Genomic DNA, 12,287 nt, shown 5'->3' with positions numbered 1-12,287 from the left:
TTGTTGTGTCTTGCAGGATAACAGTAAATGGATTAATGGCATGGATGAACAAATTATGTCTTGGGCAACTTCCAGACCTGAGGTCAGTGAAGATAACTACCTATAGTTCTCATTAAATCTTCTGATACTAAATGCTCGTTTGTTTGTAACCTGGTGTCTCTTAGAGGCTAGCTCATGTTTGTTTGAATGAATGGTTGAATCTAATTTTGAGATGATTATGGTTTTTTTAGGACTGGCATCTGGGAGGTAAATGTGATGTCTACCTGTGGGGTGCTGGCAGGCATGGACAGTTGGCAGAAGCGGGAAGAAATGTAATGGTCCCCGCAGCAGCTCCCTCATTCTCACAGGCCCAACAGGTAACTGACAGGGTAAAGAAGGGAGGAAGAAACTTGAGAACTCTAACAATTCTGATTTCCTTGTTGTCAGGTTATGTGTATCCATTGTGGGGAATAACTAAACAAAGTCATGATGTATACCTTCTAAATGAAAGCTTCTAGGGTTTTTAATCAGCCTTACATTTTGTTAATAAGTTTTTAAATTTTTTCTTGCTTCCAAGTGTAATGAATTAACATCATGATTAAGCTTGCCTGGTACATATTTATAGAAGTTAACACACTCCTAATTATTGATTCTGTTTTGTGGTTATTAACTTACAAGAGTCTTTATCTAGATTTCATCGACTCCCTTCTCCTCTTCTAATAATCGTGGTAGCATATTTCCAAACCCTTTCTCAGGCCACTGCTTTCTCTTCCATTCTTCTCTGCCTTAGTAAGTTCCAGGATGCACTACTCTTTCTTGTGTATATCCCCTCAGCTTTCTGCCTCTTGATGGATTTCTAGCCAGTCTTAAATGTTTCTCCTCACCCTTTCCTCTTTTTTTGTTTTGTTGTTAATGTTATTATTTAAACTCTGTGGGACGCCTGGGTAGTTCAGTCAGTTAAGCGTCTGCCTCTGGCTCAGGCCATGATCACAGAGTCCTGGGTTTGAGTTCTGCATCGGGCTCCCTGCTTCTTCTTCTGTCTGCCACTCCCCCTGTTCTCTCTCTCTTGACAAATAATCTTTTAAAAAAATAAATAAGTAAATAAACTCTACACAATTGCAGCACCTGGGTGGGGCACTTAAGTGTCCAGCTCTTGATTTCAGCTCTGGTCATGGTCTCAGGGTTGTGACATTGAGCCCTATGTTGGACTCCACACTCAGTGAAGAGTTTGCTCCATATTCTCTCCTCCTCTTTCTCTGAACATCTTCAAAATAAATAGATAAACTGGACAATAGGCTGAAATCCCTGAAGATAAGATAGTTCTAAATGATTTTAAATAGTTCAGTGCACCTCATACATCTTTGTTAAGTAGTTTTATAATAATCAAGAGCTTGTAGGAACCCCATACTTAATATCAACCCATCCTCTTTAGTGAGAGGATAGAAGAATTAAAGGTATCCTAGGTATGCATAGAATCGTTTTAAGTGAGATTTTAAATTTTAAATCATTTAAGTAAAGCTATATGATAAAAGATAATTTGTTTGTGTGTTTTTATACTAGGTGATATGTGGTCAGAATTGTACCTTTGTCATCCAGGCCAATGGCACAGTGTTGGCTTGTGGGGAAGGAAGTTATGGCAGATTGGGACAAGGAAATTCAGATGACCTTCATGTGCTGACAGTTATTTCAGCCCTACAAGGTAAAATTATCCTGTTAAAAGCTGATCAGAAACTATGGCCTAACTATAGGAATGTTAACTTATGTTGGAACTCATCTCAAACCTTTGCTAGGTAAAGTCAGGGTTTTCACTTCTTTATATTCTCATTTAGGATATACAGCCTGATTTCCACATTTTAAGCTGTGTTATTTTTGCAAGCTATTTATCATGGCAGTGCTAGAATTCAGTGTTATAAATAACTATTTTAAGACCTACTGAAAATTTTAAACAAATTCTTAAAATTGTAGAACGGTAAGTTAGGCAACCACTAATAGCAGTAATAATCATGCATGTGTTTCCTAAAAAGTAAAAACCAATTTATATGGAAATCTGCAGATGTACCAAAGACTTTACAGGGCATCTCAGCCAGCGTTCTCTGACTGGGAAGAAGACTACATCTGGAGAATCCACTGCAGGAGCTCCTGGCTTGTTTCTTAACGTCAACTTTAGTGACTCCAAAGCTCTCAAAGAAAGCAAAGAGGGGTTTTTTAAGTAAAAACGTACAAGTAATGATGTGTTTAGAACCAATTCTGAAACAGTTCTGAGTTCTCTTGAGATCTCTTCCTCCCAGAGCACAGCACTGGGGATGGGATTGCAGGGCTCCTATCTAGAACTACTGCATCCAGCCTCTAGGACCTTGCACAAGCCAGACTAAACTTCTTTGTGACTCAGTTAACCCATTTGTAAATTGGTGATGATAATATCTGCCTCATATGTTCCCTGTGAAAGTAAAAAAGGAGACATTCCAGGTAAAGCATTTCTAGGAGTGGTTAGAACATAAGCCTTGGTGACTAAAACTGTTCCCGTCAACCCTCCTTTTCTTCCTCGTTATCATTTTATGTGACAGCTCCCAGTTTACTAGGTTATGGCTTCAAATTTGCTTTAAAATTAAAGACACTGTTTTTCTTTTTGTAGTAAAGAGTTTTTTCCATGTTAAGAGTATTCTGTAGCAGCTCCAGGTGAAGAGTTTTACCATCCAGTGACGCTTGTTGGTTTTCTGCTCTGTTCCAGGATTTGTGGTGACCCAGCTGGTGACTTCTTGTGGTTCTGATGGGCATTCAATGGCCCTGACTGAAAGTGGAGAGGTCTTTAGCTGGGGAGATGGTGATTATGGTAAACTCGGCCATGGGAACAGCGACAGACAGCGGCGCCCCAGGCAGATCGAGGCCTTACAAGGAGAAGAAGTGGTGCAGGTCAGACAGGATGTGGATCAGTTTGCCTTTGAAGATAAACATACTAGTTGTTGAATAGTGTTCTCAAATTTAGTTAATGGGAAATAATAGTAAAAATGTATTTTGAGTTATTACAAGAGATCCACTGTTTTTGGCTGTTCATCCTTGAATTTATTAGAAGTGTGAATGGATTTTGGTAATAAGACAGACTCCCTTTTCCTGAGCTAACTGGTTGGCCCAAGCTGGGCCCAAGCATACTTCAGGTGCTTGGAAGAAACACAATAGGCTTTAGCTCCTGCTCTGTAGTCCTTGATACAGTGATAGGTTGAATGCAGAGCTTAACATTTATCATTATTGTTACAAGTGTTGAGTTCATGTCCATATTCTGGAAAATTGACTAGTGATCTCGGATGATAATTATAAAATTGCATAGCACCAGAGAGATCACAGAGGATTTCCCCATTTACTCTCGCATGTGGTTTAGGTCATCTGTACACAGCTAAAGCATAGCAGCAGTTCTTCTAAGGTAGGCTGGTTAGCTTGGTCTTCCTGAGGATGATGAGAACGTCAGGCTTAGGGAAGCAGGAAGCCCACTTGGGCAGGTAGAACATACTGGTCTTGAAGGTGCTGAGTTGTCAGTGAAGTTTATTACCATATTAATGACCAAAAATGACTGATTTTGTTCTTTCTTGGTGTACCCTCTTCTTAAATTTTTTTCTTCTCCTTGGTTCTGTCTGTAGATGTCTTGTGGCTTCAAGCACTCAGCAGTGGTAACTTCAGACGGCAAACTGTTCACTTTTGGCAATGGTGACTACGGTCGATTGGGTCTTGGAAACACCTCTAACAAAAAACTTCCAGAGAGAGTGACTGCACTGGAGGGATATCAGATTGGACAGGCATGGAATAAATCAATAATATATTTCATCTGCCCATAGTTTCTTTTTCCTCTATTATACTAAGACACTGTCCTTTAAATAAGACTAAAATCATCAGTTGTGCTTAAGCTCATGTACATTTTGTTTGGCCTACTTGATCATTTTTTGTGATTTTTTTTTCCAATATGAAAATTCCTATTTCAAGTTACATTTGACAAATGAAAGCATTAATTCAGGATGCAAATATTTTACAACCCCTTCCATAATACAGCTTGATATAAAACCTTTGAACTATACAAATTTTTGTGACTGCTGTCTGGTAGTCTGGAAGTAGATGTCTGAATTGCGGCATCATTGGTACTGCTGCTCTGAAGTAGTACTTATCCTGTATACGTTGAGATCACCTCTTAATAAGGAGATATTTTTATCATATCCTGTGTCACTCCTTAGGCTGTCTCTGATGTATTTTTTGACTCATTGCATACCTTTCCTTTTTTATGCCCTCCAATTCTAAGTTAGCCACAGATAGTTGAAGGATTTCACGTCAAAGAAAAAAGTTATTTTCTTGTTTGTGGACATTAGCAATTTTTTCTTATTGGCGCATTTTTTTAACATATGCAGAAGGCCCTTGAAATTAAAATGAAAATATATGTAGCCAAGTTTTTCACTGAAATGGGAAAAAAGAATCCCAGAAACAGGTATATGGTTTAGGTGCTCTGACTGAATACGCTGTTCTTTCTTTAGGTAGCATGTGGCTTAAACCACACTTTGGCAGTATCAGTGGATGGCTCCATGGTGTGGGCTTTTGGAGATGGGGACTATGGAAAACTTGGCTTAGGAAATTCCACTGCAAAATCTTCCCCTCAGGTCAGTATCATCTTTATTCTAGGGTTTTAGACAGTGTGGTATCCATCTATGTCAGTGCCTCTTTTTAGTTGGAAAAATTTATAATTTTAGTAATTGATAATGAAGTTCTGTTGCTTACTTTTAAATGCCCAGCATTCTAGATCTTGATTTTAAATAAGCCATTAATTGCTAAACTGGATGTAAAAACTGTGCAAGGATAAGCCTTTGTCCCCATATACAGACTGAACAGTGTAGGACTATCTCCTGTGTAGAGAAGAAATAGTTATAGACATATCTCCAGGGTGCCTGAGGGAGGGAACCTTGAACAATCTTTTATATCCTTGTGCTTGCATCTGCCATTTTAGCTGATTATTACGCCTAATTTGTACAGATATGTGCCTCTGTTTAAAAAAATAATAAAAAGGGGCGCCTGGGTGGCTCAGTGGGTTAAGCCGCTGCCTTCAGCTCAGGTCATGATCTCAGGGTCCTGGGATCGAGTCCCGCATCGGGCTCTCTGCTCAGCGGGGAGCCTGCTTCCTCCTCTCTCTCTGCCTACTTGTGATCTCTCTCTGTCGAATAAATAAATAAAATCTTTAAAAAATAATAATAATAATAATAAAAAGGAAATATAGGAAATAATAAATAAGTTAGAAACTAATATTCACATTACAGAAGGTTTCTTGGCTCTGCAGAAGACTGTCTTTGCAGTTCTTTCCGTGTATTTTCCTAACACACTTAACAAGCAGCTTGATTTACAAATATTTAATGTATATTCAACTCCAGATACCCTATTATAAATAATCTGTACTATTTTGATAACTAGACTGGTGAATATTTAGCTATGGATGTGGAAAGCCAGGAAACCATCTCTGGGGCACATACAAAGCAGTTATTATCACCTCTGAAAGTAAAAAAGTCTAACTGGGAGCAGCCCATGGCTTTACATGGTCTCCTAGTATTGTTTAAAAGGCTCCAGGATTCTCTCTGGTCTCTGTTGCACAGAGCAGTGATTCCACTCACATGAGGTCCTGGGGGTTTTAGTCAAATGCCCCTCCCCAACACCCCCACCACAATAAATTCAGGTAATTTATAGAGCAATATGAGAAAATAACATTTAGGAGTGTGGATTTGAGTAGAAACACTTAGGTGACAAGTATTATTTGTATTAGAAGTTAGTCCTTGAGTTTATACATGCTATAACAATTCAATTCAATTCAATCAAGGCAATTTCAAAAGTGTTTTTATTTTCCTTTTTAAAGTATGTGCCTTATACTTTTATTTTGCAGAAAGTTGATGTCCTTTGTGGAATTGGAATAAAAAAGGTTGCTTGTGGAACTCAGTTTTCTGTTGCATTGACCAAAGATGGTCATGTGTATACCTTTGGTCAAGGTAAGGCATTTTCTAGGCATTACATTGTTTATTTTGTATATACATGTATTATATAAACATTTGCCTTCCAGTTTTAGAGAAAAGTGCTGTAAATAGTTTTTTGTTGTTGTTCTGGGTGATGAATGGCCACTATGACCTTCATTCACTAGCTACTTTCCTCTTTTTTCATGAACTCTGTCATAAGGACAAACTCTCCTCCCCACTGATGGCCTTTCTTGCCCAAGCCCTTGTTCTTGCTAGAAGAGTCCCTGCCAAAGCCCTTCCCCTCCTCCTTTCTGCTGCCTACAACTGTGCTGCCATAAGTACTCCTCTGGACCCTATCTAATTCCCCAGCCCTTCCAGGGAATGGAGGTTTGGATCTTGGGAATTCATAGGCATTCAGGTTCAGATCTTGAGTGCATTCCTAACCCAAGCATCCACAGTGTGATTCCCTGGTAGTATATTCACCTTTTTAAGTAGAACTTCTTAGCAAGTTGTAGTGACTGAGAAGTGTGTAGGGCAGGTATGAGGAAGGGGAAGAAATAAGTCATGAGTAAAGTTTCTAGTCTTGGAAGAATAATGATGTCACTAACTGAGAACAGGGAGCTGGTTTTGGGGAACTTGTTAAGGGACTTCGTTTTGGTCCTATTGAATTGGAGCTATATACCCTAGATGTATGTGTGGAGATGTCTAGCAAGTTATTGGGGATTTGGATCTGGAATTCCAAAGAGATTGGTTATAGAGATTTAGATTTGCATAATGTTAGTATTTAAAACCATGTTAATAGGCCCTAAGAAACTCAGGGAGAGAGTGTAGAATAAAAAAGAAGTGCATAGAACTCTGAGGGTGTGAGTAGAAGGCCGGTAAGCACAGAAAGAGGACTCAGGGGAATTGGCTTTGAAAGGAGTGGTGAGAGAGGTCACCAGTGAGCCAGGGTAGTACAGAGTCTCTGCAGGATAGGAGGCACTGAGGCCAGGTCAGTAAAAGGTTATGTGGGGTTCTCGGGGTCAGAGCCTTAGAAGAGGCTCCTGCCATAGGCAGTTAGGAGCTACTCATGGCTTTTGAGAATATAGCGTCAGTGCAGTAGTGAGAGTAGGTAGGAGAAGGTAGGTGAGAGAAGGTAGACTGCAGAAGGTGGCCATGCCAAACAGTTCTAGAGGCCATGGGGCAAGAGCCCCTGTGGGGCTGGCCTGTAATTTCTAGAAGTTTGGCAACAAAGGTGAAGGGAGAAGTTGGCTAGAAGTTTGAGGACAAGAGAAGTTGAGTGATGTCTTTTCTTAGAATGTAAGAACCATAGAGTCTTTCTTAACTATGTGCCATCCTCTCAAATAGGAGGATACTGGTTTGAAATAAGCTGTCTCAAGACACTCAAACCAAGTGTCTCTTGATTTGAAATAAGCTGCTAATTTTAGATTTATTTATTTTATGAATAAGGAGCCCGTGACACTTTGCAAAGGTACTGTTTCAGATTTCATTCACTTAGGATCTAGTACACCTTACCAGAATGGCAGCTTTTACCATCATGAATTAAATGTGTCATTGCCATTCCACTAGAAGAGTTAAATGACTCATTAGAAAACAAAAGGACTGTTGTGTCCCATCCATAAGTTTCTTCTTACTGTTTTCTTAGATCGCTTGATAGGCTTGCCAGAGGGGCGTGCTCGCAATCACAATCGACCACAGCAGATCCCTGTCCTGGCTGGAGTGATTATCGAAGATGTGGCGGTTGGAGCTGAGCACACACTTGCTTTGGCATCAACTGGAGATGTATATGCCTGGGGGAGCAATTCAGAAGGGCAGGTAAATATTTATCTTGCTTGTCCTCTCATATTCTAGAATTCTGACAGCGTCCCTCATTTGTGGAAGGGATAAGCTAGGAAACCCTAGGATTTAACCACAATGCCTCATACACATCACTTTGCCATGGGACAGATTGATTTGTGAGCGCAGTTTTTCGTGTCTCTCTCAATTGTGGCAAAAGTAAGAATTATACCATGGTTTTTGTTTTTGTTTTTGTTTTTTTATTTTATTTATTTATTTTTTAAGATTTTATTTATTTATCAAAGGGGGGGGAGAGCGAGCACAGGCAGACAGAATGGCAGGCAGAGGCAGAGGGAGAAGCAGGCTCCCTGCTCAGCAAGGAGCCCGATGCGGGACTCGATCCCAGGACGCTGGGATCATGACCTGAGCCAAAGGCAGCTGCTTAACCAACTGAGCCACCCAGGCGTCCCTATACCATGGTTTTTTAAAAAATCTGATGGTATAGCAAAGTGATTAAGGGAATTACCTGAATATGTGTGTGTGTCTGCACTCATTAAAAACCGGCACATAGTAAGCAGCACTTTAGAGGTATTTGCTACTATCATCATCGTTTTTAATGTAATCTGTGAGATTAATTAACTGTAGTCTGTGAGATTAGGCCCTGGAGCATCAGTTGATCTGCAACATGGAAAGAATGAAACGACAATACTTTTATATTTAATAATAGAACATAGTACCGTACATAGTATGTTGTAGATAGGATATTTGTGTTTGTGCAGGAAATCTTTCTACAGAAGAATAAACTGAGCCTCTGAGAGGTTGAGAAAGATTTAAGAATTTGATGTGTTCAGCCTACCCTATATCTGAAGGAGGGAGGGATTTGGGTGGGAAATGTCTGGGATGCCTGTGGCTATAGTGGGTTTCAGCCCTCCAGATGCAGAGCCACATCCCCTTCCTCCATAAATCCTCTCTGGGTCTGTCTGCCCATTGAGCCAGAGACCCTCAAGTTCAAGGTCTCTATTGTTACTCCTGGTAGCCTCAGTTTGACTCTGTGGTCACCTCATCATTGTTTTAACAGATGGGGAAGCTGCTCATCCTTGTAGTTGCACATGGTCTTGATGAGAAGATAGTAGCTGCTGAAGACGCCTTAGGGAGGTCATTGGCAGGGACTTGACATGATCCTCCCTAATGACGTTGAGGTGCTTAGCCGCTCAAACACTGGGTATTCCACTCGTACCCTAAGAACAGAGATCTGGAGATGAAAATCTCCTTCTCTGTATGCTTTTATAATTGTTTATTGTTACCCTGGCCGACCATGTTAGAAGAAAATCTGTGTTTTAAAATAAAAATTCTATAGATGATTCTGTTACTTTTTTAACTTTCTAAGAATTATTTCCTCTTTAGAATTGGAAGCCAAGGATGTGTTCCATCATTAAGACTTAACTCTAGCTTTGGAATGGCCTTGTTGCAGCCAAGTTTTTAGGAGATAGTCTGAGCTATGAGGACTATTCCGATTGAGAAAATCAGAATTAATTTCATTTTGATGCTGTTGCTTGGTATAGATATTTATTTCTATCTGCCTACCACCTAAGGCAGATTGCATCATCTTGACTTCCTTGCTTCCTCTTTTTAATTGACTCTTTGTTTTTGTAATGTATTCCCAGCTTGGCTTAGGCCACACCAACCACGTTCGAGAACCAACCCTGGTAACAGTTTTGCAAGGGAAAAACGTTCGGCAGATCTCAGCTGGCCGCTGCCACAGTGCTGCCTGGACAGCGCCGCCTGTCCCTCCAAGAGCACCTGGTGAGAGATGCGATATTCATAGTCCTGCAGCTTCTCTTTCAGAGCTTCTCTTTCAGTGGTCCCCAGCCGTGCTGTCTGCTTGCTGCTTTCCCACTGCATCCAGGCATCATGCTGAGACCACCAGGCCCCCCAACAACCAAGCCTTCTTGGTGCTCCGAGCACTGTAAATCCTTTCATAGCAGGTGATTCTCCTGCAGACTTCATCACAAAGCACTTCCTCTCTGCACCCCCAAAAGAAGAAAACATATCACTTTGGCAAGCAAAAATACATAATTTTAGAGCAGCAACTAAGTATTTTTTCATGCACAGAAGAAGTGGTGAATCATAGTTTTCTAAGGCCTGGTTTTAGGAGTAAAGATTCAAAGGTCTGAGACCAGTTGTCAGATTCTTCACTGCAGTTAACCATTTGAAACATGATGTTGTCTGTGCGTTGGCACAGCAAAAAAAAAAAGAAGAAGAAGAAGAAGACGACGAAGAAAATGTTGCCATTTTACTCCAGCATGTAATAGGACTGATAGGCAGTTTCTACCTTTTTGTTCATTATGTAGTCCCAGAACTACAGAAAGATATAAAGGGGTGCCTGGGTGGCTCAGTCAGTTAAAGTGTCTGCCTTTGGGTCAGATAGTGATCCCAGGGTTCCTGAATTGAGCCCCACATCTGGCTTCCTGTTCAGCAGGGAGTCTGCTTCTCCCTCTGCCTCTCTCCTTCGCTTGTGCTCTCTTCTCTCTCTCTCTCACTCTCTCTCTGAAATAAATAAAATCTCTTAAAAAAAAAGGATATAAAGAAAATAAAATGTGTATTTATGTGTTTCACCTTCTGCTGAGTACTCTCCAGATTGGATCCATCTTCCATTCCCCGCAAGTGTGGGGCATTTATCATTCCTTACCCATCTCTTTTCATTTGGGCTGTTTCTCTGCCAGGCCCTTAAGCCCTTTCTTTATACTACTCTCTGGTATGTCAGGAACTAGAGTTTCCTTGAAGTAACCTTGTGCCTAGGAATTCAGCATTCTCTTCCCTTTTTGCTGACTTCTGCTTTTAAGTCCTTGGAGAAGACTCACTGTAGAGATTTTTTTTTCTTTTAAATACTCTTAGGGAGCAAATGAGGACTACCAAGTAGATTCCAAACAAGCAAGAGATGTTTTCTGATTAGTAGAGTCCAGAATGAGCAGTGCTGCTCACCCATGGTCAATTTTGATACTCAGAGTCCTCTTCATCTCACAGAGATCTCACTCCCACTTCAGGAGAGAGGCTCTGCAGTGTGGTGGTTAAAGGTCCAGACTCTGGAGCCAAGTTGCCTAGGTTGAATCCTCGATGCTTTACTTAACAAGCTGTGTGATCTTAAGACTCCATTTCCTTATCTGTAAAATGGGGTGATAATAGCCCCTGTTGTAAAGAGCTATAGAAGTAAATGAAAAATTGGTGTGATGCACTTAAAATAGTGCTCAGCACATAGAAATACTTAATAAATGTTAGCTTTTGTTGACAGTATTAATGAAATCAATTGGAAGTAAAATAAATGGAATTGAGCTGTGCAAATCTTTATTTACATGAAACTCAAATAAGGCAAGTGTTGGTTTACTCTAGATGTTTTTAATAAGAGGGGAACCATGAATACAGTCTATGCTTCTACAGAGATCTTACTCTCACAGTACGAAGCTTTCATGAATCATGCACCCATAGCTTTCATTCCATCATGGTCACTTTCTGTCAGATCCCTAAGGAAGTGTGGGAGGTGACTGCTGAGTTGCCCATTCCCATTTTCCAGAATTGCCTACCTGGTCCTGGCTCACATCTTACGTTTTATGAAGATGGCAGCTATCAAATACAAAAGGAAGAATTTGGGATTTGTTTTTGTTTTTGTTTTTTTTTAGATTTTATTTATTCATTTGAAAAAGAGAACATGAGAGAGACAACATGAGTGGCGGGGAGGGACAGAGAGAGAAGCAGGCTTCCCACTGAGCAGGGAGCCTATTATGGGGGTTGATCCCAGAACCCTAGGATCATGACCTGAACTGAAGGCAGACGCTTAATGGGTTCAGCCATCTAGGTGCCCCTGTTTTTGTTCTTTTGTGAAGGAACTGTTTAAGTCCCATAGTTAAATGGGAAACTAAAGGGGAAAAAAAGTTTCCATAATGATAAATAAAACAAGATATCTTTAAAAATAACACATGTGCATTAAAGCATAAAGATGAGTTGATGGAGAGAGGAATTGATAAACACGTGATGAAGCAAATACAGGCAAATATTAAGTCTAGAATTTAGGTGGTGGAATGAATGTTCATTGTATACTTATCTCAACCTCTCTGTTTGAAAATTTTCAAAATACTGAAAATGAAAGCAGTACATTCTCCTTTATAAGCATCTGCTTGCTTTCATGGCAGGTGTGTCTGTACCTCTGCAGCTGGGCCTGCCCGACACAGTGCCCCCCCAGTATGGGGCGCTCCGGGAGGTGAGCATCCACACCGCGAGGGCCCGGCTCCGGCTGCTCTACCACTTCTCTGACCTCATGTACTCTTCTTGGAGGCTCCTGAACCTCAGCCCTAACAACCAGGTAACATGTTGGGTTGGGAGCACTGCCCGTGCTTACCAGGTCCCTGGGGTATTCTCCCATGGCTAATGCTTTTTGCTCTCAGCTCCCAAGAGAGGTAGAAAAGGCACCAGTTCCGTTTCCATTTTACTGCTGGTTTAGGGATAGACCAGATACTGCTAATTGTGCTGCTGGACACAGGAGTCTTCCTTTTATGTATTGGTCTTTCTGGTGCTCAA

At 40.7% G+C, this 12,287-nt stretch overlaps 1 protein-coding gene across 1 annotated transcript in view; it reads left to right on the top strand.

Moving 5' to 3' along the window:
• The window catches only part of HERC1 (HECT and RLD domain containing E3 ubiquitin protein ligase family member 1), a 187,286-nt gene that overhangs the window by 164,471 nt on the left and 10,528 nt on the right, over positions 1-12,287 (top strand). Inside the window, exons 62-71 of the mRNA XM_059372224.1 lie at positions 17-82; positions 231-356; positions 1,540-1,678; positions 2,708-2,889; positions 3,609-3,764; positions 4,488-4,610; positions 5,876-5,978; positions 7,588-7,757; positions 9,383-9,521; positions 11,903-12,072. Of these exons, the coding sequence (XP_059228207.1) occupies positions 17-82; positions 231-356; positions 1,540-1,678; positions 2,708-2,889; positions 3,609-3,764; positions 4,488-4,610; positions 5,876-5,978; positions 7,588-7,757; positions 9,383-9,521; positions 11,903-12,072 (1,374 nt within the window). The remainder of the gene's footprint in view (positions 1-16; positions 83-230; positions 357-1,539; positions 1,679-2,707; positions 2,890-3,608; positions 3,765-4,487; positions 4,611-5,875; positions 5,979-7,587; positions 7,758-9,382; positions 9,522-11,902; positions 12,073-12,287) is intronic.

Source organism: Mustela nigripes, chromosome 13 (assembly GCF_022355385.1).
Source record: "Mustela nigripes isolate SB6536 chromosome 13, MUSNIG.SB6536, whole genome shotgun sequence".
Classification (NCBI taxonomy): Eukaryota; Metazoa; Chordata; class Mammalia; order Carnivora; family Mustelidae; genus Mustela; species Mustela nigripes.
The sequence above is the reverse complement of the archived record's forward strand: the minus strand, read 5'-3'. Positions and strand labels throughout refer to the sequence as shown.